The following is a 24666-nucleotide window of genomic DNA, read 5'->3' on the forward strand; positions in this document are numbered from 1 at the left end:
ACTGCCCCAGACTGTCCTACTCTCCCCTGTGCCTGTGCTGTTTCCCTGCACACTTTAACCACCCCCCTGCTTCCCAAACTCACTCTTACCTCAGGATGTGCCAAGATTTACTGATATCATTCTGTCCTCACTGGTTGCTGCTTCAAACACCAGTCTGTCATTACTTTAGGATTTCCCCATGCCTCTGAGTTTCCCACAGCCCATCCAGTTCTTTTAAAGTCCAATTCATGTTCCTCTATCATCCAGCGCATCCCAGCCCCAAACTCAAGCCCTCACTCCTCATCCCAGCACTGAAATAAATGTTCTGTTTTCTCTCCCCGTCCAGGTGATGAGGGGAGTGACAGAGTGTCTCTGGGGGAACCTGGCATCCAGCCAGGGTTTCCCCCCCACTACAGCCCCCACAACTCCCAGGACGTTCTCAACACAGCCATTCCCAACCCCCAGTTCAACCCCCACCCAACCTCCCTCCACCATGCCCCTCCCAATGGTGACAGGCAAGTCCCAGTTGCCTGGAGACCCCCAGTGATGGCCCCCCTCCCCCCCAGCCCTGGATCCTGGATGCCTGGGCCCCCATTCCCCAGTTCTGTCTCCCATTCAGTTCTGGGTCTCCCCCAGTTGTCTCTCCCCCAGTTCTGCATCCCCCAACCCAGTTCTGTCTCTTCCCCAGTCTGGGACCCCCTCCAATTCTGGTCTCCCCCCCCAAGGTCGTCATCCCCCAGCATCACCCACAGTTCTGTGCCTCCCCTAGTTCTGTCCCCCACCCCCCAGTTCTGTCTCACATCCAGTTCTGTCCCCCTCCAAATTCTGCTTCCCTCCAGTTCCGGGTCCCTCCCAGTTCTTTCCCCCGTGCCCTAAAATCCTGTCTCCCCCCCAGTTCTGTCTCCTCCCGTTCTGGGTCGCGGATGCCCAGGGCCCCCTGGTTCTGTGTGGGAAGTTTGTCACCCTCCCACCACAGGAAGGAAATGGGGGGGTGGGGTAACACGGGGTGACAGTGACAGCATGGCGGCCGTGGGGCACAGAGGCATCATCAGCATTGTCTTCGGGGTGCTGGTGGCCGGTATGGGGGCACTTGGGGCCCTGACCCATGGGGGGATGGGGGTCTCAGTCCCACAGCAGGGGAGGTGGGGAGTCCTGACCCACTGCGGGGGGGGTGGGAGCAGCTGGATGCCCAGATCCTTCCCATGCTCGGGGGAAGGAAGTGAAGCCCCATGTTGGCGCCGTGGGGCCAGATGATGGGTGCCCCCCGCTTACGGGGCTCAGCGACCTGGAACCTCCAGTTATGGTGCTCAGAGAGCTGGCTCCCCTCTGTGTGCTCGTCTGGGGGGGCTGTGGGGGGCACGGGGGCTCCTCTCACCCCTTCCCCCTCTCTTGCCCCATAGCACTGCCCCACATCGGAGCCTTCAGCATCCACCCGGTCCCACATCGGGTCCTGACCCCCGGCCGGGGTCGGAGCTTTGGGCACCAGGTGTTGCCGCTGGAAGGGGCCCGGTAGGAGATAGGGGGCCTGGACACCTGAGTCCCCCAGTTGTGGGGCCCCCCTGACCCCAGGGATTGGGGGTCCCGGGTGGCTGGGACACCCTGACCCCGCCCCTCTCTCCAGGGTGCTGGTGGGGGCCCCGGCAGAGGTGGGAGATGGGGGGCGGCTGTTCCAGTGCTCGGTGCAGAGTGGGGAGTGCCAGAAGGTGCAGCTGGAAGGTGGGAATGGGGGCATTAGGAGGGATTGGGGTGCGATTAGGGGTGGGTGTGGGGTGAAATTAGAGGTGGGGATAGGCTGGGATTACAGGTAGGGTTGAAGTGGAATTAGGGACAATTTGGGTGAGATTAGGATGGGAGTGGGGTGGGGGGTGGGTTGGGGAGAACTGGGAGTGGGTGGGGTTAGAGTGGGGTGAGATTAGGGTGGTATTGGGATGGGATTAGGGATTGGATTAGGGTTGGGGGTGGAAGGGATTTGGAGATGGGTTTTGAGTGGGAGTGAGGTGGTACTGGGGTGGGATTAGGGTGTGGGTGTGGGTAGGGTGGTTTTAGGGGTGGGTTTGGAGTGGGGACAGGATTAGGGTGTGATGAGGATGAGATTATAATAGGTGGTGGGGTTGGGAGGGGGTGGGGATGAGGTTTCATTTAAAATGGGGGAGGGGTAGGATTAGGGCAGGATCGAGTCTGGATTAGGATGAGATTGGGACAGGATTAGGAATAAACCCCATCCCCAGGGAACAGCACCCGGACCCACATAGGAATGGCCTTGGCCCGGGATGGTGATATCACAATCGTGAGTCCAACAGTTTCCCCATGCAGGGGAAGGGGGGCCAATCCCATCCCCCTTCCCTTCAGCTCCACCCCCTACCCCTTTCTTCCCCCTCCCCAGGCCTGTGGCCCCGGCTTGACCCACGTCTGCGATCGCAATGTCTACACGAACGGGGTCTGTGTCCTGCTGGACCCCCAGCTGAGAACACAGCAGGAGCTGATGCCTGGATACCAAGGTGAGGAGCCTGCCCCAGAGATGGTCCCCCACCCCGTGGAGAACAGGGTCACCTCATGGCTGACCCATGGTGGCCATGGTGCTTGATCCTGGTAGTTGACCTGTGGTTGACCCAAGGCTGACCCATAGGGACCATGGTTGACCCATGGAGGCCATCATGGACCCACAGTGACCCTGGCTGACCCCTGGGGCCATTGAGCCCTGTGCCCCCCCCACCCCGATGCTGACCCCCAGTGGCCCCCCCTGACCCCAGGTTGCCAGCGGGGCCCGGTGGACCTGGTGTTCCTGTTCGATGACTCCAGCAGCATGAGCACCTCCCAGTTCAAGGCCATCCGGGACTTCATGGTGGATGTGATGGAGAAGCTGCAGAACACCTCAATCCATGTACACCCCGGGTGGGCGTGGGCAGGGGTGGGAGTACAGTAGGGTGATGTGCAGGGGAAAACGGGGGTGTATGGGGCCTACAAGGGCCAGTAGAGGGGATGGGGTCCATAGGGGGCACTGTGGGGGATGAGATCTATAGGGGAGACTATGGGGACTATGGGGGCATTGTGGGGGATGGGGGCCATAGGGGGCACTGGGCTATGGTGGCATTGTGGGGGCGGGAGCTATAGGGGGCACTACGGGGGGATAGGGGGATGGAGGCATTGTGGGAGGGGACTGTAGGGAGCACTGTGGTGAGGGAGGTTATAAGGGGCAGTGTGGGGTATGGGGGCAGTCGAGGGCACTATGGGGATGGGAGCTACAGAGGGTACTGTGGGGATGGGGTCCCTGGGGGCACTGTGGGGGCACCAGAGGCAATGGGGGACAATGGGGGGCTCTGGGCCCACGGCGGGCTGGACACTCAGAGCAGCCCCTGTGGGCAGTTTGGGGCGGTGCAGTTCTCGGACAGGGTGCAGACCGTGTTTACGCTGAAGGAATTCGCGGCCCGGCCACGGCCCCGGGAGCTGCTGCAGGGGCTGGAACAGCGCGGGGGCCTCACCGACACCTTCGCTGCCATCGGCTTCGTCGCGTGAGACATGCCCTGCCCCACAGCTGCCCCACTGCCCCCGCTGCCCTCCACTGTCCCCCCCCGTCCTGGCCACCCCTTATGCCCCACACCGTCCTCCGCTCCCTCTCACCACCCTGCAGCACTGCCCTCCTAATGCCATCTCTGTGCCCCACTGCCACCCCCACAGCAGGGTAGCACCCCCACTGCTGGCCCCCAGAACCACCCTGATCCCCATTGCACCCCACAGCCACTCCCCGCTCCCCCTTTGCCCCACTTCTGCCCCACCCCACTGCACCCCACTGATTGCTGCCCCTGTGCACCCCTGCACCCCACTGCCACCCTCCAGCACCCGCCTGTGCCCCACTGCTGTCCCTTGGTTGCTCCCCACCACCCAGCACCCCATTGTCCCCCTGCTGTTCCCCCACTGCCCCTCCTCTGCTTCACTACTGCTCCACTGTTGCCCACCTGCTGCCCCCCCAGTGCCACCTACTGAGCCCCAGTGCCCCCCCAACTGTGCACTGAGTGCCCCCAGCCCCCACTGCTGCCCCGGGTTGCCTTCCAACACCCTCAGCACCCCCCTCCCTGTCCTCTGAATCTGCCCTGTAACCACAGCACAGCACCCTACTGCTACCCCCACCCCCAAACCCATAATGACCCCCCAGCCCTCCCTGCACCCCCACTGTGCCCCCAGCCCCCACCACACCCCAAAATCCCCAGTTACCCTCAGGCCCCACTATACTCCAGCCCCTCAACCCCCCCATCCCCCAGTGCCCCTGCCCCCCAGAACCAGCCCCTGTGCCCCCCACCCGCCCGGTGCTCCCTGCTGCAGCCCCATCAGTGCCCCGTGGCTGCAGGAAGGAGCTGTTCTCGGAGGAGGCGGGGGCACGGCCGGGGGCACGGCGGGTCCTGGTGATGATCACTGATGGCGACGCCACCGACCACGACCCAAAGGCCCTGGACGCGGCCGAGGAGCGCGGGATCCACCGCTACGTCATCGGGGTGGGTGGGCAGGGGTGTGGCCGTGGTGGGTGTGGCTGTGAGGCCGTGATGGAGCTGGACATGGTGGGCACGGTCAGGTGTTGGCGTGGTTATGGTGGGACTGGTAGTGGTGTGGGCATGGCCATTGTGTGGGAGTGGTCATGGTGTAGATGTGGCCATGGTGTGGGTGTGGTCATGGTGTGGGTGTAGCCATTATGTAGGAGTGGTCATTGTGTGGGTGAGGTCATTGTGTGGGTGTGGTCATTGTGTGGGAGTGGCCATTATGTGGGTGTGGTCATTGTGTGGGAGTGGCCATTATGTGGGTGTGGTCATTGTGTAGGCATGGCCATGGTGTGGGTTTGGCCATTTGTGTGGGTGTGGTCATTGTGTGGGCATGGCCATTGTGAGAATGGTCATGACTGGGTGTGTTATTGGGTGGGAGTGGTAAATAGGTGTGTTTGGGGTGGGCGTGGTCACAGTGGGCATGACCAGTGGTGGGTACGGCAATGAGTTGTGGTGGTGGGTGTGGCCAGGAGAGGGTGTGGTGGAGCTGAGCGTGGTGGGTGTAGTTGATGTGGGCATGGTCGCGAGTGGGCGTGGTCAGGCGTGGTTTAGGGGTATGGTGCTTTGAGGGTGCGGCAAAACAGATCACAAGTGGATGTGGTCATGGTAGGATTGGCAGAATGGCTCAGGTGGGTGTGATCATAGTGGGCGTGGCCCTGGGCGGACGTGGCTGTGGCTGCCCCATCCTGAGGTGCCGGGATGGGGAGGGTGGGAGGTGAGTGGAGGGGGTGGACAACATCCACCCCCCATCCCGGCAACGCCCCCTCCTCCCGGCACAGGTAGGGAACAATTTCGACAGCCCCGACACAAAGCGCTACCTGCAGCAATTCGCCTCTGGACCCGGCTTCGTGAAGGTGCTTGAGAGCTTCGAGCGGCTCCGCGGCCTCTTCCAGGAGTTGCAGGCGCGGCTCTACGACATCGAGGGTACCCCAGCACCCCCCACTTCCCCAGTCAACACCTCCCCCTCCCCAGAAGCCTGACTGCAACGTAGAAGGAACCCCAGAATTGGCTGGGGGTTGCACCCCACCTGCCACCCCAATTAACCCCTTCTTTCCCAATTAGCCCCTCCCTCACCCCAATCAACACCTCCCCCACCCTCAAGTCTGATACCCCCCAGTCCCCTCTCCCCCAGTTAACCTTCCCCTCTCCTCTCCCCCCAGGTACCACCCAGCTGCACAGTTTCCACCTGGAGATGTGCTCCAGCGGGATCAGCGTTGACGTCATCCAGGTGGGTTGGGGAGAGAAGGGTTGGGGGGGAGGGGTGTCCTTGTTCTCACGTGACCCTCTCCCCCCTCCCCCCAGGGCCGGCGGGTGACAGGGGCAGTAGGGGCTGATAACTGGGCAGGGGGGCTGCTGGAGCTGCTGGAGCTGCAGGAGAACGAGACCTTCGTGCCCAACCCCCACCCAAAGGAGAGCAGGCCCGAGGGGTACCTGGGTGAGAGGGGTTAATTAGAGGGGAGAGGTTGATTAGGGATGGGGGAGGGATTATATGGATGGAGGAGGGGTCAATAGGTGTGGGGAACGGGAGTTAATTGGGGGGAGAGGTTAATCAGGGGGATGGAGTGGGGGAGGGGTTAAATGTGTGGGACAGGGGTTGAGGAGTTGGGGGAGGGGCAGTCTTGCAGGGGGGAGACTCTGGGTTGGAGGGTTCAGCATGGGTGGGAAGTGGGATCATGGCGGGGGTTCAGACCCAACCAGGGACCAGGATGACCATGGTGGCCCCATGTCAGTGCAGGGGGTTGAACCAGGAGACCCCAACTTGAGGAGCAGGTGATAATGGTGACCCTAACCCAGGGTGACCATTGGGACCCCATCCCAAAGCTCAGAGTGACCAGGTCATCACACCTTGGTGACCACCTTGACCCTGGTGACCCCAGGCCAGGGACATGTGGTGACCAAGGTGACCCCAACCCTGGGGACCAGGATGACCCTGGTGACCCTGGTGCCCCACTGCCCCCCAGGCTACGCCTTGGCCGGGCTGCACGTCCCCGGCCGGGCGCTGGTGGCTGCAGGTGCCCCCCGTCACCTCTACGTGGGCGGGGTCATCCTCTTTGAGGTCCCTGAAGCCACCGGGGACTGGAAGGTGCTGCAGACTCTCGAAGGGGAGCAGGTATGGGGGGACAGGGTACTCCTGGGTGTCCCCACTCCCCCCACGTGACACAAGTGTCCCCTCGCAGGTGGGGTCCTAATTCACGGCCGCCCTCTGTGCCATGGAGGAGGGCCCCATGGGTGTCCCCACCCTCTCCCAGGTGACACATGATCCCCATGGGTGCTCCCACCCCTCTATTGACACGGATGTCCCTCCACAGGTGGGGTCCTATTTCGGGGCCACCCTCTGCGCCCTGGACCAGGGTGGGGGGACGGTGGCACTGCTGGTGGGGGCCCCCAGCCACTACGATGGGCGCTGGGGAGGACGAGTGCACCTGTACAGGTGGGAGGAGGTAAGGGGGGCACCCTCACCCTGGGGTCACCACCAACCCCCAGAAGTGGGGGGCACATGGCCGTGGGGGACACCAGCCCAGGGACGTTGGGTGACTGTGGTAACCCTAAGCCAAGCCCATGGGATGGGGGTGACCAGGAGGACCCCGACTCAGGGAGGGTGGGATGAAGGTGACCAGGGTGACCCCATCCTGAGGAATGTGGTACTGGAGTGATCAGGGGTAACAACAGCCAAAGGTGACCAGGACCGGGGTGACCAGAGTCCTGGCAAGACCGGGGTGACCCCCAACCAGAGATGTGGGGTCACCACAGTGCCACCAGCTTGGCAACCATGGGGTAACCACAGTGACCCCCACCCAAGGTCCATGGGATTGGGGCTGGCCAAGGGGATCCTCATAATGTCCTTGTGCCCCCAGGATGCCCTGCGCCCCTCTGGGCAGCTTTATGGTGCTCCAGGTCACCCCTTGGGCCGTTTCGGGGCGTCACTGGCCACCCTGGGAGACTTGGATGGTGACAACCTGCCAGAGGTGGCCGTGGGGGCCCCACTGGAGGATGAGGAGCGTGGGGCTGTCTACATCTTTTGGGGGCATCCCAGGGGAGTGGAGCTCCACCCCCGCCAGGTGGGACCTGGGGGACAAGGGGGAGCAGACCCCCACCCAGGGGGGAGGGGACATCAGGGCCTGAGGTGTCCTCTCCCCCCTCAGAGGCTGCAGGGGGACGTGGTGGCCCTGGGGCGTTTTTTCGGGCAGGCGGTGGCCGGGGGCCTGGACCTGACGGGGGATGGGCTGGCAGACATGGCAGTGGGGATGGAGGGACACGTCGTGGTGATGAGGTGACATGGGGGGGGACATAGGGGACACGGGGTGGAGGTGAGGACATGGGGACATGGGGATGTGGAGGTGGGGACAGGGATGGTGATGGGGACATGAATGTGGGGTTGTGGGGAGAGTGATGGGGGCACGGGGTTGGAGGCAAGGACATGGGGGTGGAGATGGGGACACAGGGTGGGGACACAGGGACCCAGTGGGGTTGGAGAGGGGAATGGAGATGTGGAGACATGGGGATGGGGACAGATGGTAATGGAGTCATGGAGATGGGAATGTGGGGATGGGGACATGGGACAAGAACATAGAGACATGAGACAAGGACATGGAGACATGGGTGGTGATGGTGGGATGGGGACACGGGGTTGGATGAGGACGTGGGGGTGGGGACAGGGGGATGGGGACACAAGGGTGGGGACAGGGACATGGGGATGGGGACGGGGGGTGGAGATGCAGGCATGGGGACACAGGGATGGAGACATGAAGGCGGCGGTGGGGACAAGGGCATGAGGGTAAGTTCAGGGGAGAAGGGCACTGGGGAGACATGGGATACATGGAGGGACACGGGGTGGTGACACAGCCAGTGCCACCCCTGATATGTCCCCTCCCCCATGTCCCCTCCCCTGCAGGTCCCGCCCAGTGCTGAGGGTCACCACCAACTTGACCTTTGACCCTCCCATGATCTCAACCCGCGGGGTCGACTGTTCCGATGTCACCATTGTCACCATTGTCACCCTCCAGCTCTGCCTGCACCGCCCAGGTCCGGGGAGGGGTGCCTGGGGGGCTCCAGGAGGTGCTGTGGAGGTTACTGACTTTTCACCCTGACATTGACCTCCAGGTGACCTGCTGACCCCCGTGACCTTCCAGGTGGACGTTGACCCGCAGCGGGCACAAGGTCGGGGGGATTTCGGGGAGGGGCAGCGGAGCTGGGACGGGGAGATGCAGCCGGGGCTGAACTGCCAGAGCAAGGAACTGAGGGTGCTGGTAGGGACCCACTCCTGGGGGCCAGGATCCACACTTAGGGGTGGGACCTACACTTTGGGGGCATGATCCCCACTTGGGGGGGCATGATCCACACTTGATGGGGATAAGATCCACACTTGGTAGGGAGGTATCCACACTTGTAGGGGCGAAATCCACATGTGGAGGGGTGGGATCCACACTTGGGGGGGGTGGGACCTATACTTGGGGTGTGGGACCCACACTTGGGGGCCGAGATCCACACTTTGGGGGCAGGGAAACACATTTGTGGGGGCAGAATCCACACGTGGAGGGGTGGGATCCACACTTGGGGGGCAAGATCCACATTTAGGGGGTGAGATACCACTTTGGGGTGGGGGTGAGGCACACAATTTGGGAGGCAGAACCCACACTTGGGGGATGGGATCCAACTTTGGGATGGGGGTGAGACCCACATCTGGGGGACAGGACCCACACTTGAGGGGCAGAGGGGAATCAGTACTTGAGGGGAAGAAGGTAGTTTTGGGTGTGGAGGACCCACACTTCCAGAGTGTGGCTGGGGTGTTACCCCCTACTTCTGGGGTGCCCCCAACCTTATGCACCTTGTGCCCCAGCCCTGCCTCGAGGACTTTGTCACCCCTATCCGTGCCAGTGTCACCATCGCCCTGCCTGACAGGGACCCCCCAGGGCCCATCCTGCCTCCCAGCACTGGCCCCACATGGGTCGAGGTAACACCACAGAGGTGCTGGGATGTGGGGCACGATGGGTGGGGTCCCCCAAAATTAACCCACCCCCTTCTTTCCCTGCCCCATAGATCCCCTTCGAGCAGAACTGTGGGGACGATGAGGTGTGCGAAGCCAACTTGGGGGTCAGGGTGGTGCCAGGGGACGCAGCTGTTTTGGGGGTTCCCGGTGCTGAACTGAGGGTTCAGCTGATTGTGGACAACAGGAGGGAAGATGCCTATCGGGCGGCCCTACAAGTGCAGCACCCCCCGGGGGTCTCCTATCGGTGGGCCCGGGCCAGCCAGGTATGTGAGGTGCCCCACATAGGGACCCCAACATATGGGGGGAGGGAGGGCAGGGGAGGGACATGGGGGTTTGGGGCCCACAGATCCCAGCCCCCCATCTCCCCCCAGGCCTCTGCCCCAGTGCCCATCACCTGCTGGGATGCCCAGGGCGCCGAGGGGCAGCCGTGGGGCCTCTCCTGCAACCTCAGCTACCCCGTCCTCCGTGCCGGCTGGCAGGTGAGATCTGTGGGGCCACGCCCTGGGGCCGGGGGTCGATGTGGGGTAGCCCCCTGAGTCACCCCAACTCTGCCCAACACCAGGTAATGGTGGAGGTGACCTTTGACCTCCAGCAAAATGCCACGTGGGGGAAATCCGTGGGGCTGACGGCGACTGTGAGCAGGTGGGATCCGTGGGGCGGGGATAGGTCTGTGGAGTGCTGTGGGGCAGGGAGGTGACACCTGCGGGTCTTACCTGCCCCATAGTGAGAATGAGCCCAACATCACCCTCGGGGACAACACAAAATCCTGGGATGTCCCTGTCCACTTTGTCCTCGACCTCGTGGCCTCCTGGTGAGCCCCACATGTTCCTGCTCCATGGATTTGGGGGGGCCCAGACATCTGGGCCCCACTGATCCCCACCTGCCCCACACACAGGCAAGAAGACTCCACCCCCCACCTCAACTTCACCCCCCCCCAGCCCCACAACAAGACACTGCGGCACCACTATCGGGTGAGCCCCCTGAGTGACCCCCCCCATCCCTCTGCCCCACAGCCCTCGCTGACCCCCAGCTCTGCCCCACAGGTGGAGCTTCTCCGTGCCCCCACCCCGGGCAGCCCGAAAACGCAGGCAACGCCCTTTGTCCTCCTGCCCCAGGTGCTACCCCACGGCGTGTCCGTGGCTGCCCCCCAAGTGCAAGTGGTGAGTGGGGGGCTCTGCCCCATAGGGTGCCCCTCTGAGCCCCTCCCCCCCAGATACAAGGGGCAGGACCCCCTTCCCCCAACTCAGCCCCTGCCCTCCAGCTGACGCCTGTCCCCCAACTCCCTCCTGCCCCTCAAAAGTCCTTCCTGGCTTCTACTCCTCCTTGAACCCCATGTGACCCCCTATCCTCCAAATAACCCCTTCCCTTACTGACCCCTTGATCCCTGCCCCCAGTTCACGCCCCTGCCCCCAATCCCCTTGACCCCAGCTCCACCCTTGCCCCCCAACTCACCCCCTGCCCCACAGGATCTGGGGGGCCCTTGTGTGGCCGTGGAGCCGCAGTTGGGGGACGCTGTGGGGCAGGAGTTGAACAGGAGCATCGCCGAGGTGAGGGGGGGCGGGGGGACCCCAATATCGGGTTGCAGCTGGGGTGTACTACAGGGTGTGGGGGGACCCCCGTACAGGGGTGCTCTGAGGCAGGGAGATCCCAATGTGGGGGTGCTCTGGGGGCCCCACAGTTGTGGGGCACTGGAGAGTGCCCCCCTCACGGTGGGGGAGGGGCAGGGCCCTAACTTTGGGGTCCCACTCCTCCCACCCCCAGACTTGCTCCACCCCCCACCTGAGACTGTTCCGCTGCCCCCCAACCCAGCTGACCCCGGGGGTCCCTGTGGGGGTCACCGTCAGCGCTGCCCTGCGGCCCCTCCCCCACAGCCAGGTACCCCTGCCCCCACCCCTCCCCCACCCCAAAGCCTCTCCCCCTCTAACCCCTCCCCCACCACAGGGACCTGCCCACTCCCGCTTTTGCTCCGCCCTCTGGCTCACTCTGGTCCCGCCCTTTCTGGCCACGCCCCAATTCCTCCAAGCCCAGGTAACGGAGGGAGGGGCTCTGGGTCTATAGAGGGAGGGGCTCTGGGATGGGGAGGGGTCTATTTGGAAGCCACGCCACAATTCTTCTGTCTACGGGTAATTGTGGGGAAGGGGCTGCCCCAATTTATGGGGCAGCCCCTCCCCCACGCCTGACCTTGACCCCTCCCCCCCGTTTTAGGGGGTCACGGAGGTCGAACTGCTGTGGGAAGTCAACCCTCTCCCCGGCTACGTGGGGGGAGGGGTGGGAGGGCTGCTCCTTCTCCTCCTCATCGTCCTCGGCCTCGCCAAGGTGAGAAGGGGGGGCTCTGTGAGTGGTGGAGGGGTGAACCCCACTTTTGGCGTGCCCCTCCCCTCCATTCTTACCCTGCCCCTCCCCCACAGTGCGGCTTCTTCCAGAGGAATTACCGGGAGCGGATGGAGCGGGAGGGGCCAGAGGAGGGGGAGGGAGAGGGAGAGGAGAGTCCCCCGAGTGGGGAAACCCCCAAAGAGGGGGACTCACCCTCCTGACCTGCACTGCCCCTCCCTCACGGGGTAAAGTGGTTCTGGGCCCCTCCCCCCCACCAAAGGGGTTTCCAGCCCCCCCCCTCCCCCAATAAAAGGCTCTCAAGCCTTGTCTTCACTGGTTTTACTGGGAAGCCCTGAGAAAAGGGTGAGGGGGGGGGAGAGGGAGGGGTCATGACCCTGCCCCACCACCTCTCCAAGCTGGTTCAGAATACAGGGGAGGGGCCCAGCGTTCATTAAACCCCCTGTGGGCATATTGCCCACCCTCCTCCCTCCTTGTCTGGCCTGTACCAGCCCCAGGGTGGGCACAGGCCCAGGGAAATGCCCGAACCCCTGCGCCTGACACAGGTGAGGGGCACCTGAAATCTATGGGGCTGTAGCGTGTCCAGAGCTGGGAACAGGGCTGGGGAAGGGGCTGGAGCACCAGGAGCAGCTGAGGGACCTGGACCGGCTCAGCCTGGAGAAAAGGAGGCTCAGGGGGGACCTTCTGGCTCTGCAACCCCCTGACAGGAGGGTGGAGCCGGGGGCAGTCGAGCTCTGCTCCTGGGGAACAAGGGACAGGAGGAGAGGGAACGGCCTCAGGCTGTGCCAGGGGAGGGTCAGGTTGTATGTCAGGAGAAACTTCCATGGAAAGCATTGTCAGGCATTGGAAGGGGCTGCCCAGGGAGGTGATGGAGTCCCCATCCCTGGAGGTGTTCAAGGAACTGGATGTGGCACTTGGTGACAAGGGGGATGTTGGTCACAAGGTTGGACTCAATGGTCTTGGATGGATTTTCCAACCTCAGTGATCTTGTGATTCTGTGAACTGGGGTGTGTAGTGGCCCACTGGGAGGCAACTGGAAGGTCTGGATGGACAACTGGGATGTCTAGTGTGGGAAACTGGGAGGTTTTATGGGGTCAAATGAGTGGTGTGCTGGCCCACTGGGGGGCAGTTGGGAGATCTGAGGGGCAATGCCCCCAGGGTACCCCCAAACCCACCCAGGGCTCCAAACCGTGGGGTCTAGGATGTCAGTGAGGATGGCCCAGGGGTCACCAGGGCATCACAGGGGCTCCTTTCCTAAAGACTTCTGCTGACATGTTCCCCTGTATGATGATGTCATCGAGGTACTGCTGGTGTTCTGGAGCATCACCCTTCTCTAGTGCGGCCCGGATCAGTCTATGGCTGATGCTGGGGCTTTGTTTCCACCCCTGGAGCAGTCGGTTCTGGGGGTACTGTACACCCCTCCTGGTGAAAGCAAACTGTGGCCAGCACTCTGCTTCCAAAGGAATGGAGAAAAACATGTTTGCAATGTCAGTGGTGGCACCACTCGGCTGCCTTGGACTCCTGTTTGTACGGAAGCTCCAGCATGTCCAGCACAGCAGCACCCAGCGGTGGGGTGACTTCATTCAAGTCACAATAGTCCAGTCAGTCTCCATTCTCCACCAGACTTACCCACAGGCTAAATGGGGCTGTTGAAGAGTGAGTGGGTCTTGCTGACCACTCCTCAGCTCTCCAGTTCAGGGATCCTCTTGTGGATGGGGATCACCGAGTGTCGACTGGTTCAGTACTGGCAGCGATGCACTGTCGAGGTGGCAACTGGCACCTGCTGTTCATCTACCTTCAAGAGTCCCCCAGCAGAAGGATTTTGTGACAGTCCAGGCAAGGTGTTCATTTGCTTAATCCCTTCTGTCTCCACAGCAGCAATTCCCAAGGCCCTTCGATGTCCTTTTGAGTCTTTGAAGTACCCACTCCAGAGGTAGTCAATGCCTAGGATAATGGGGCATCTGGGCCAGTTATGAGGGGGTGTTTCTGCCAGTCCCTCACAATCAAGCTCACTTCAGCTTCCAGCATTGTCTTGAGACCCTCCTGTCACCCCAGAAATGGAAATAGTCTCTGGTCCCACCTGTCCTGATGGCGTTAACGTACACTGAGCACCAGTGTCAGCCAGAGCCTTGTGTTCTTGTGGGTCTGATGTGCCAGGCCATCGGATCCGCACAGTCCAATAGACACAGTTGTCCCGTGCCTCTACCTGGCTAGAGGCAGGGCCCCTCTAACACTGGTCTTGGTTATGGCCATCACAGCTCTTTCCCTGTGAATACACTTGGGAGGTACCTTCTGGCGGGTCAGATCCTTGCCCACAGGAAACCGGCACTGCACTTACTCTCACTGACTTCCTTTTTTCTCTCTCCTTCAGTTCTTGTCCTCGGGCTGCCAGGGCACGGGTAGGTTTCCTGTTCCACTGTCTCTTGTCTTCCCCATGGTCAAGTAGGAAGGACCACAGCTCAGTTCATGGGGTCTGTCCCCTTTCTCTAGCTGGAGGTCATCTGGCTCTGACCTCAGAGGCTCTGATTCGCACTGCTGCCACATGGAAACTGTTCTCCTTAATCTCTCCTCTGAGATTTTTCTGTTCATCTTTTGCCTCTGCATTTAGTGCCTCGAGACTTTCAACCAATGTCCCTGCAGTAGAGATAAGGGCCTGTAGTGGGGTATGGACCATGCCACCATACATTCTGAGTTTTTTACGGAGTCCACTGTCTCTCAGTTTCCCTCAGAATATGTAGACACCAGGAGACTGGATGGCCCCTGGCGTGAAAGGCTCTACCACATCTGTGATGTGCACCTGACCCGGTCGGGGTCGCTATTGGGTTGCCTGTCCCTTCCAAAAAGTACCTCTAACAGTGCCATTTCCCTCAGGCATAGGATCCCTTCCTCCATGGTCTTACAGGCCACTTTATGATGATGCTCCTGCAGGCTGTCCCTGTAAGCAAACTTCTCTCTCACACTTGTTAGAAGTGGTGCCCAGGGAGAAAGGGATTTTGACTCCCTCAGAAACACCTGCTCAATGCCCACATCCTGGGCCAGAGATCCCAAAAACCTCGCTTCGGTGCCATCACATTGCAAGCCTTCATCCCTAAGGTCCCAAACTCGGACCAACCAGGTCAAAATGGGCTCGCTCGGGTGTTAACATCTTTCTGCAGACTGCAGAGGTTGTCAAAGGACAGGGACTCAGTGATGCTCTCTGGCTCTGGGTCTGCTGTCTGTGAGGGTGCTGCCTCCCCATCATCGTCCACCGGATGAACTGATTTGGTCTTATATTTCCTTTTTTTCGGATAGGGGCAACTTCTGTTGGCCTGGACTGTTCTCCTAGTTTAGCTACATCCTGAGTCACCACAGTGCCAGGTGTTTTACTCTCTTCCTTTTCCCCCTGGAAGTGCTGCACCAGACTGAGCAGCTTTTGGTAGGCAGTGGCCAAAGCCCCGCATGCAACTGTCACGGCATCTCTCCCTCACAGATCTCATTACTTTTGTGGGATCCTGGAGTTGTTCAAGGGTGAACTTCCATGGCGTTGGAGAAGAGCAATTTTCCAAGAACTTACCCATGTCCTCCCACAACCCGTGCCACTCAAAGTTTTCTGCCCCTGGGGTGGAACACGTTCTCGAAGGATCCTTCCCAAGCTTTGTAAATAAGATAGGCCATAATGACACAAGCTTGCAGACAAAGCACAAAGAGAAAGGTATCTCTGGCATCTAGAGAGAATTTAAACGTCCCCAAAGCTGTTGTAGCAGACCTGAATAGGAAATGGGTGAAGAATTGGGAAAAAAGTTCCCCTGCGTTTCTCCCCAAGGCTTGATGCCAATTATCACTAACCCCCAGAGGTAACAGGTTAGGCGAGGGCAGGAAGACAACCTTGAAAATACATTCCACACAAGACCTACAGCATTGAATTCACAGTGTCATGAATCCAATGTAGGATATCAACAATAGCCACAGCTGTCTTGGTTTGAGGACCCAGGTCAAAAAACCTGCCTATGAACCCATATGTTTCTGCATGAATAGGTACCAGAAAAACACAAATAAATTGAATAGCATGATGCCTACAGGGTTCTATATCCAATACAGAAATGGATTACCCAAGAACTGTTATTCTTTTTCCAACTTTTCTCTCGATGCCTCACTTGGGCACCAAAATTTTGTTTTGGTTTAAAGACAAATGTCAGTCAAAGAAGGCAGGAACCTTCCTGGAATAGAAAGAAGATCCCCTCCCTCCAAAGTATTATAGCTTTAAAATTAAGAGGCTTTCAGGCAAAAATGTAGGGTTCTTTACTAAATATATATATATATATATATATATATATCTAAATATATACTAAACAAACAACAACACTGTAAGAGAAGCTTTCAACCAGCTGAGTAGCACGTTCCCTTTCGGTGCAGTTGTAGCCACACCAAGCAGGGCAGCTGTGAGGAGTCAGTGCTGCACAAACTGTGTGAGAACTGGGAAGAATAAATGTGGGTGACATTTTTCTTTGTTATTGTGTGGGTGTTGCTTTTGTTCTGTTTTGTTCCCTCTTTTTAGTAAACCATCATTTTGTTTCTACGCCTTGCTTGTAGATCTCATATTTTCAAATTTACAAGAAGTCTGTGAGGGAGGGGTTTCTATTCCCTCAGAGGTCCCACCTCCTAGCACACACTGTCTTTAGCCTAAGACACCCAGTACCAGGACCCCCCTGAACTCCCCATTCCTCAACAGTGGCACCCTCCTGCACCTCCTTATCCTGCACTCCTCCACCCCCTTCTCTGACATCCCACCAGTGCTGTGTTTTGGATTTGGAATGAGAATGGTGCTGATAACACACCAATGGTTTGGGTTTTTTTCTAAGTCGTGTTTATCCCGAGTCAAGGACTCTTTTTTCCTTGTCTCCTGCTGTGCCAGTGACGAGATTGACAAAAGAAATTGAGAGGGAGCACAGCTGGGTCAGGGGACCTGAACTGAGCAAGGGGATATTCCACACCGTGGAATATTATGCTCAGGATACAAACTGGGGGCAGGTATCTGGAAGGGGGCTGTCTGGGTGTGGGCAAAGGAGTCTGGCATCAGTCTGCAAGTGGTGTATCACTTTGTTTTCTCTTTTTATTATCATTATTATTATAATTTACCATTATTATTGCATTTTACTTTATTTACAATTATTAAACTGTCTTAAACATACAAGTTTTACTTTGGTCCTTGTGTTCCCTGTGTCCTTGCCCACCATGTGTCCCTCATGTCCCCGCTGTTGTGGTTTTAAGCCCAGCTGGAAATTAAGCCCCTCGCTATACCCCCTCCGCTTCCCATCCCTGGTGGAATGGGGAGGAGAATCAAAAGAACACAGGGAGTGGGGATCCAGGGGATGGGGGATGAGGGACTCACAGGACACAGGGACTGGGGACACTAGAGACAGGGATGGGACACAAACACCAGGAATGGGGCCACCAATTTCCCTTTATTCCCTGCCTCCCTCTCCCGTGGTGTCAGGCCGCCCAGTCCCACCTCCGCCCTGGAGCAGGCGGCTGTAGGCCCCGTGGCATTCCCGCAGCTCCGCCGGCGTTCCTGCCTCCACCACGGCCCCGTGCTCCAGCACCACGAGGCGATCGGCCGCTTCCAGCACCCGCGGCCGGTGGGAGACGACCAGCACAGTCCGGGCGAGCCCAGTGCGCACCCAGCGCTGCGCCTGGGGCCAGAGAACCCTGATCCCATCCCATCCAACCCTGCCCCACCCAATCCCATCCCACCCCACCCCAACCAAGCCATCCCACCCCACCCCTTCCCCACCCCCATCTCCACTCCAACTTTCCTGTCCTCTCCCCATTGTCCCCATCCACACTGTCCCATCCCACCCCATTCCCACCACCCCAACCCCTCCATCCCATCCCATTCCATCTCTCTGTCCTCATCCCAACATTCCCAACTCCACCATTCCCACACCATCCCATCCAGCCCCATCACATCTCTTCATCCATTCATCTCAACTTGCTACCATCCCACCCGCCCGGTTTTTATCCCATCCTCACCATTCCCATCCCACCATCTCATCCCATTTCCCCAGCCTCTTCCCACCTTCCCACTCCCTACCTTGTTGACCTACCCCACCCCATCCAATTCCTTTGTCTTCATCCCATCATTCTCACCACCACCCCACTACCTCATATTCCCACCATCCCCTCCCCCCAGTCCCATCTCAGCCATCCCATCCCTCCATTGCCCATCTCACCCCAGTCCCACCCAATCCCCCTCATGCCACCCCACTCACCGCCCCCTCGTCTCCATCATCCAGCGCCTCGTCGAGGATGAGGACGGTCGGACGCCGGAGCAGGGCCCGGGCCAGGGCCAGGCGACACCGCTCCCCCGCCGCCAACCGCCCCCCGAGCTCCCCCACCTCTGTGGGGGATCCCATGAGATCAGTGGGATCCCGCCCCTGGGGTCCCCCACATCCCCCTGCCAATCACCCCCATGCTCAGCCACCTCTGCCAGAGTATCCCAAAAACAGCAGGATCCATTTCAGGGGTGCCCCCATGCTCCCAGCTCTCACCGGTGTCCCAGTCCCACTCCAACCCTGGGATGAAGCCCCTGGTTCCAGGATTCCCCTGGGAGCCCCCCCCCGTTCTCACCAGTGTCCCAGCCTTGCTCCAGCCCCTGGATGAACTCCATGGCTCCGGCAGCAGTGGCCGCCTCCCGCAGCTCCAACTCCTCACAGTGCTCCAGCCCCAGCACAACGTTCTCACGGATCGTTCCAGAAAACAGGAGAGGATCCTGCTCCACCAGCACCACCTGCCCCAGCCCAGAGCCCGTGAGCCATCTCAGCTCCTGGTGTCCCCATCCCTGTTCTGTGGCCCGATCCCAATCTTGGTGTCCCCATCACTGTCCCCACTGTCTCCCTCCCTAATCCCACTATCCCCAACCCCATCCTTGATGTTCCCCTCCCATTTCCCACTGTCCCCATTCCTATGCCTGGTGTCCCCATCCTTGTTCCTACTGTCCTCATCCTTGTACCCAGTGTCCCCATCCCATTTGCCACTGTCCCCATCCCACCTCAGCGTCTCCATCCTGTCCCTGGTGTATCCATCCCTTTTCTCAATGTCCCCACCCCTGTCTCCCAGGTCCCAATTCCACTTCAGCCCCCATGCCTGTCCCATTGTCTCCATCCCATTCCTGGTGTTCCCAGTCTCCCTGCTTTCCCCACCTGCCGGTGTAGGTACTGGTGTTCATATTCCTGCAGTGGGATCCCATCCAGCAGCACCTTCCCGCTCCCAGGATCCCGCAGCCGCTCCAGCAGTGCCACGGCTGTGCTCTTCCCGCTCCCGTTGGGCCCTGCCAGTGCCGTCACCTCCCCGGAACGCACCTCGAAGGACACGTCCTGCAGGATGGAGACAGGTGATGCTGGAATTCCCATCCCTGGGAATCCACACCTACCCAGGATACGCCTCGAAGGACATATCCTGCAGGATGGAGAGGATGACGCCATCCCATCCCTGGGAATGCACAACCTCCCCTGGATCTGCCTCGAAGGACACATCCTGCGGAATGACATTGGAATTCCCACACCTGGGAATCCCCACTCCCCCCAGACCCACCTTCAGCACAGGGCGCTCCGGATGCCCAGGATATGTGAAGCAGACCCTCTGGAAGGTGATGTCGCCCCGTAGCTTGGAGGGCTCCAGTGTCCCCCCAATGTCCCTCGTGGGTTCCTGATCCAGGTATTCCCAGATTTTCTGCCCAGCAGCCATGTTGGTCATGAATTCATTGAAGCCGATGAGCAGCACCTGGGGAAGGGGAGGGGATGGTACCGGGATGGATGGAAATGGGGATGGATGGATGGACACATGGATTCCATGGGATCACCTGGACATGGCTGCCAACCGTGTCCCGGTACAGCAGGAAGGTGACAAGGACCCCAGGAGTGATGGATCCATCACAGAGCTGCTGGTGGCTCCGGAAGAGCACCAGGACCCGGATGGCCAGTCGGAGGACCTGTAGGTGGGAACAGGGATACTGGTGTCCCCATTCCCACTCCTGGTGTCCCCATCCTGTCCCTGGTGTCCTCATCCCAGTCTCGGTGCCCCCAACCTCGTCCTGGTGTCCCCATTCCCAATGTCTCCATAACTGCTCTTGGTATCCCTGTCCCAGTCTCCCCACTTCCTTTCCTGGTGTCCCCATTCCTGATCCTGGTGTTCGCATCCCTCGTCCTGGAGTCCCCATCCTGCTTCTAGTGTTGGCATTCCCATTCCTGGTGTCCCTGTCCCTGATCCCAGTGTCCCTATTCTGGTCTTCCCACTCCCATTCCTGCTGTCCCCATCCCAGCTCCTTGTGTCCCCTTTCCTGGGTGTCCCCATCCTGCTCCTAGTGCCCCCATCCCAGTGTCCTCATCCCTGATCCCATTGTCCCCATTCCTGGTGTTGCCATTCCCATTCCCAGCCCCCCTGACCCTATGGATAAGGGTGAATCCTGCCAGCTCCAGCTCCATCCGCTCCTTCAGCCTCAGCTCCTTGTCCAGGTTCTGGCTGTGCCGCTCCTCCTCCTCCTCCTCTGCCGAGAAGATCCGGATCGTCTCGATGGCGGCGACGGATTCCTGCACCCCTGAGGCCGTCCGGGCGGATGCTTCCAGCATGGATCGCTGCAGTGCCTGCGGAGGCACGAGGGGTGCCCAGCTTTCCCAGACTACTCTTCTGGCCCACCATCCACATCCCGTCCCCAGCACTCCCATCCTATCACACCCATCGCAAACTCACAATTCCATTCCCACCATCTCGCACCTGTGGTCTCCCTCCCATCCCCACCATTCCCATGCCATCATGCTATCCTTCCCACTTCCCATCCTGCCATCTCATCCTATCTCCCAGTCCCCATCTCACAATCCCCATTCTCACTCTCCCATCCCACCCCCCCATTCACATTCCCAACATCCCATTCCTCTGGTCACCTTCCCCACTCCCATCTCTCTGATCCCCATCCAACCATCCCATCCTGTTCCATCCTGTCCCATCCCATCCCATCCCATCCCATCCCATCCCATCCCATCCCATCCCATCCCATCCCATCCCATCCCATCCCCATCCCATCCCCATCCCATCATTCCTATCCCAACTGTGCCATCCCGTCTCTTCTACACCATCCCGATCCCACCATCCAGTCCTCCCAGTATGCATTCCACCATCCCATCCCCCCATTCCATTCCATTCCATTCCATTCCATTCCATTCCATTCCATTCCATTCCCATCCCATCTCTTTTCTCATCCCTCTGTCCTGTCCCCTCTGTCCCATCCTGTCTCCATCCCACCTGATCCCATCCCATCATCCCATCACCCTGGTCCTCATCCCAGCATTCCCGTACCCACCATCCCCATCCCATCCCATCCCATCCCACCCCACCATTCTGTCCATCTCCATAGCCTCATCCCACCACTCCCAAATCCACCAATTCTGTGCAGTCTCTTCCCTGTTATCCCCACCCTATCCCCACTGGTCCATCCCCTGATATACACCCCATCCCACCATCTCATCCTATTCCACCCCATCCCTCTGTCCCCATCCCACCATTCCATCCTGTTCCCATTCCAGCATTCACACCATCCCATCCCATCCTAACTCATCCCCTGTCACATGATCCTGCTCTCCATCCCATCTTCACCAACCCATCACATTCCATTCCATCCCATCTCCATCACTCCATCCTGCCCCATCCCCAGCATTCCCATCACATCATCCCATCCCGTACACCCGGTTTCCATCCCATCCCATCCCATCCCACCATTCCCACCCCCACCATCCCATTCCCCTGCTCTCCATCCCACCCCCACCATTCCCACTCCATTATCCCACCTCTGTGTCCCCTTCCCACCCCTCCCCTCCCATATTCCCAACCTGTTTCCGGGCACTGTGGATGCGGCGGGTGGTGATTCCGAGGGGCAGCTCCAGCAGTGCCAGCAGTGCCAGCCCCGGTGCCAGCCACACCATGGCCATCCCCACCACCAGCGCCATTCCCAGGCTGCGGAGCAGCAGGTTGGTTCCCCTTGGCACTGCCATGGACACCAGCGGCACCTCCGTGGAAAACCGTGCCGAGAGCTCGGCTGCGGGGCAGGAAAGGAGGTTGGGATCATGGGGGGCGGACATGGGATGGGAATGGCAGGGCAGGATGGGACAGTTGGGATGGGATGGCAGGAATGGAGATGGTGGGACGGGATGACAGGATGAAGGTCAGGATATGGAACGGGACGTTGAGATGGGATAATGGGGGGGACAGGATGGGATGGGGACTGGGAGGACAGGATGATGGGAAAGGGGATGGTGGCAACGGGAATGGTGGGAATGGACTGATAGGGATGGGACAGTGGGGATGGGATGGCGGGATGGGAATGAGAATGAGGACAGGGCAGTGGGATAGGATAGTGGGATTCGGAGAGGATGGTAGAATGAGACTGGGAAAATGGGATAGGATAGAAAGGGATGGGATAGTAAGAATGGGAATGAGAGGAATGGGATGGTGGGATGGGATAATGGATGGGTGGGGTAGGATGGGATGGGAACTAGGATAACAGGACGATGGGGAAAGGATGGAATGGTGGGATGGGGACTGGAGTCATGGGATGGTGGGATGGGACAGGTCCCATTACCTGCCGGCATTCCCTGGAAGAAATCCAGGTCCTGCTGCACCAGGTGGGAGAAGAGCTGGAGGCGCAAGCTCTGCCGGAGACGCGCTGCCGCCAGCAGGAAGAGCCACCCACGGCACCCAGAGAACAGGACACTGGGGGGACACGGTGACATTGGGGACGCTGGGGCCATGGGGACACGGGCATGGACACCGGGAATGCCATGACCCACCTGGCTGCTTCGGCGGCCACCACCATTCCGATAGCTCCAGCGGTGAGTCCATCCCTGTTCCTGATGGCATCCAGCACCTTCCCGGTGACATACGGCCCCGCCGTCTCCCCTGGGTGTCACCAGGACCGTGTCACTGCGGCACCACCGCTGGCATGGGGGGACCCGATTGTGGGGGCCGGACTCGATTGAGGGAACAAGATGTGATTTGGTGGCAGCGGGAGACAATTTCAAGGGATCAGGACTCAATTTTGTGGTGTCAGTGCCCAGTGTAGGGATTTGAGACCAGATTTGGGGGTTTGACACCTAATTTTGGGGGTTTAGCACCCAATTTTAGGGGTCAGGACCCAATTTCTTGGGGGTCAACACCCATTTTTGGGCATCAGAACCTAAGTTTGAGGGTCAACACCCAACTTTGTGGGGGTTAACACCCAAGTTTGCTTGGTCAGGACCCAATTTTTGGGTAGTCAGCACCCAATTATGGGGGCATCACTGCCCAATTTTTGGGTGGTCAACTCCCAATGTAGGGGCTCAGCACCCAACTTGGGGATGGTCAGCACCCAGTTATAGGGCTCAGCAGCCAATTTAGGGCAATGAACAGCCAAGTTTGGAGGTCCAGGATCCAATTTTTGGGGGCCAGCTCCCAATTTTGGGGTGGTGAGCACCCAGTTTGGGGGATCAGCTCCCAATTTGGGGGGGGTCAGCTCCCAGTTTGGAGGTTCAACACCCAAGTTTGGAGTGGTCACCACTCAATTTAGGGAGTCAGCTCCAAATCTGGGCATTTAACATCAAATTTAGGGGCTCCACACCCAACTTTCGGGTGGTCCCTGTCCAGTCTGGAGGGAGTCAGCCCCCAGTTCGGGGCTGCAAGGCTCAATGAATGGGGGGTCAGTGGCTGTCCCCGCGTGCCCTCACCCTCCCCGCACTGTCACCCACCAGTGGCCGCCAGCATGAGGCAAAGGAAGGCGGCTCCAAGGACTTTCCACTCAGACCAGGCCAGCGCCAGGACCCTCCGGAAGGCAGCAGGAGCCTTGGGGACACCGCCGGGGGTCTTGGGGACACCGGGGGAGGCCTCGGGGATGCTTCTGGGCATCAGGGGCGTGGCCCAGGCCAGCAGGGCCAGCGCAGTGGCCGCGTGGGTGACCCCGAGCCAGGCGGGCACCGCGGCCGCCAAGAGCCCCGGCCCAGCCCCGGGCGGCCCCAGGAGGCTCCGGAGGGTTCCGAAGGCCGCGGGGGTGGCGGCGGTGGTGACGGCCGCTGCGGTGGCTCCGGGGGGCCGGTGCGGGGTCAGGAGCCGGGGGGCCGTGGCCAGGAAGGGCAGGCGCAGGGCGGCCTCGAGCCACACGCCCGCCACCCCCATGGGCGCCAGGGCCGGCACCAGCGGCCCCAGTAACGCCAGTGCCAGCGCGTCAGCCACCAGCAGCACCCCAGGGAGCAGCGCGGCGGGCGGAAGTGCCATGGTGGAACTGGCACCGACCAGTGCTCCCAGTACGGCTCCCAGTGCAGCTCCTGCGCTGGGCTTCAGCAGCCTATGAACTCACCAGTTAACACCAGTTAGGATTTGGGGGCTCACCAGTCCACACCAGTGCTCCCAGTCCAGCCCCCTGAGCTCACCAGTCCACACCAGTGCTCCCAGTTCAGACTGGGGTGCTCATCAGTCCACACCAGTGCTCCCACTACAGACTAGGGCACTCCCCAGTCCACACCACTGCTCCCAGTACGGCCCCCTCAGCTCCCCAGTCCACACCAGCGCTCCCAGTATGGCCCCCTCAGCTGACCAGTCCACACCAGTGCTCCCAGTATGGCCCCCTCAGCTCATCAGTGCTCCCAGTACAGACCGCTCAGCTCACCAATCCACACCAGTGCTTCCAGTTCAGCCCCGCAGAACTCTCCGCTAAAATTTCTTCCGAGACCACGCCTCCTCCCGCCCCTGCCCCGCCCCGGCCCCGCCCAGAGCCCGCCCTCTTTTTGCCCCCTCCCCCTCCTCTTCACAACCTGCTCCGGCTCCCTCTGCCCGGTAACCGATGAC

The 24666-nt window shown here is 60.1% G+C and overlaps 3 protein-coding genes across 10 annotated transcripts in view; 1 reads left to right on the top strand and 2 right to left on the bottom strand.

Moving 5' to 3' along the window:
* The window catches only part of LOC116779940 (estradiol 17-beta-dehydrogenase 8-like), a 120418-nt gene that overhangs the window by 26218 nt on the left and 69534 nt on the right, over positions 1-24666 (bottom strand). The window lies entirely within an intron of this gene.
* LOC116779935 (integrin alpha-L-like) lies at positions 950-12126 on the top strand. Of its 5 annotated transcripts, XM_032674449.1 has the most exons (29): positions 950-1057; positions 1380-1488; positions 1601-1695; positions 2208-2266; positions 2363-2477; positions 2730-2860; positions 3343-3488; positions 4322-4470; positions 5292-5432; positions 5669-5736; positions 5811-5943; positions 6470-6618; positions 6818-6949; positions 7364-7567; positions 7652-7779; positions 8401-8531; positions 8610-8755; positions 9346-9459; positions 9546-9758; positions 9867-9974; positions 10058-10137; positions 10220-10306; positions 10391-10466; positions 10539-10655; positions 10962-11042; positions 11257-11370; positions 11437-11523; positions 11701-11811; positions 11904-12126. In XM_032674449.1, the coding sequence occupies exons 1-29, from the start codon at positions 1000-1002 to the stop codon at positions 12027-12029; spliced, it is 3408 nt and encodes a 1135-aa protein (XP_032530340.1). In that variant the 5' UTR covers positions 950-999; the 3' UTR covers positions 12030-12126. The 5 variants fall into 5 exon arrangements, with proteins under 5 accessions (XP_032530340.1, XP_032530342.1, XP_032530341.1 ...); XM_032674451.1 differs by lacking the exon at positions 7364-7567; XM_032674450.1 differs by lacking the exons at positions 10962-11042; positions 11257-11370.
* LOC116779937 (antigen peptide transporter 2-like) lies at positions 16915-24558 on the bottom strand. Of its 4 annotated transcripts, none has more exons than XM_032674458.1 (12): positions 24488-24558; positions 23574-24166; positions 22641-22749; positions 22433-22563; positions 21684-21889; positions 20247-20444; positions 19664-19792; positions 19396-19584; positions 19005-19178; positions 18433-18592; positions 18075-18202; positions 16915-17495 (listed from the first exon to the last, which is right to left on the bottom strand). In XM_032674458.1, exons 2-12 carry the CDS (start codon positions 24094-24096, stop codon positions 17268-17270), a joined length of 2175 nt encoding a protein of 724 aa, XP_032530349.1. In that variant the 5' UTR covers positions 24097-24166; positions 24488-24558; the 3' UTR covers positions 16915-17267. The 4 variants fall into 4 exon arrangements, with proteins under 4 accessions (XP_032530349.1, XP_032530350.1, XP_032530348.1 ...); XM_032674459.1 differs by having other exon boundaries at positions 24492-24539; XM_032674457.1 differs by having other exon boundaries at positions 24457-24534.

The sequence above is a fragment of the Chiroxiphia lanceolata genome, chromosome 33, assembly GCF_009829145.1.
Source record: "Chiroxiphia lanceolata isolate bChiLan1 chromosome 33, bChiLan1.pri, whole genome shotgun sequence".
Taxonomy (NCBI): Eukaryota; Metazoa; Chordata; class Aves; order Passeriformes; family Pipridae; genus Chiroxiphia; species Chiroxiphia lanceolata.

Excerpts from the sequence above, each read along its gene's own strand:
- LOC116779935 (XM_032674449.1), top strand. The coding sequence starts at position 1,000 with ATGGCGGCCGTGGGGCACAGAGGCATCATCAGCATTGTCTTCGGGGTG. Across the intron at positions 1,696-2,207 it reads CCAGAAGGTGCAGCTGGAAG|GGAACAGCACCCGGACCCAC; the intron begins GTGGGAATGGGG and ends CCCCATCCCCAG. Across the intron at positions 9,975-10,057 it reads TCCTCCGTGCCGGCTGGCAG|GTAATGGTGGAGGTGACCTT; the intron begins GTGAGATCTGTG and ends GCCCAACACCAG.
- LOC116779937 (XM_032674458.1), bottom strand. The coding sequence starts at position 24,096 with ATGGCACTTCCGCCCGCCGCGCTGCTCCCTGGGGTGCTGCTGGTGGCT. Across the intron at positions 21,890-22,432 it reads CTTCCAGGGAATGCCGGCAG|CCGAGCTCTCGGCACGGTTT; the intron begins GTAATGGGACCT and ends CCTGCCCCGCAG. Across the intron at positions 19,585-19,663 it reads CGGTTGGCAGCCATGTCCAG|GTGCTGCTCATCGGCTTCAA; the intron begins GTGATCCCATGG and ends CCCCTTCCCCAG.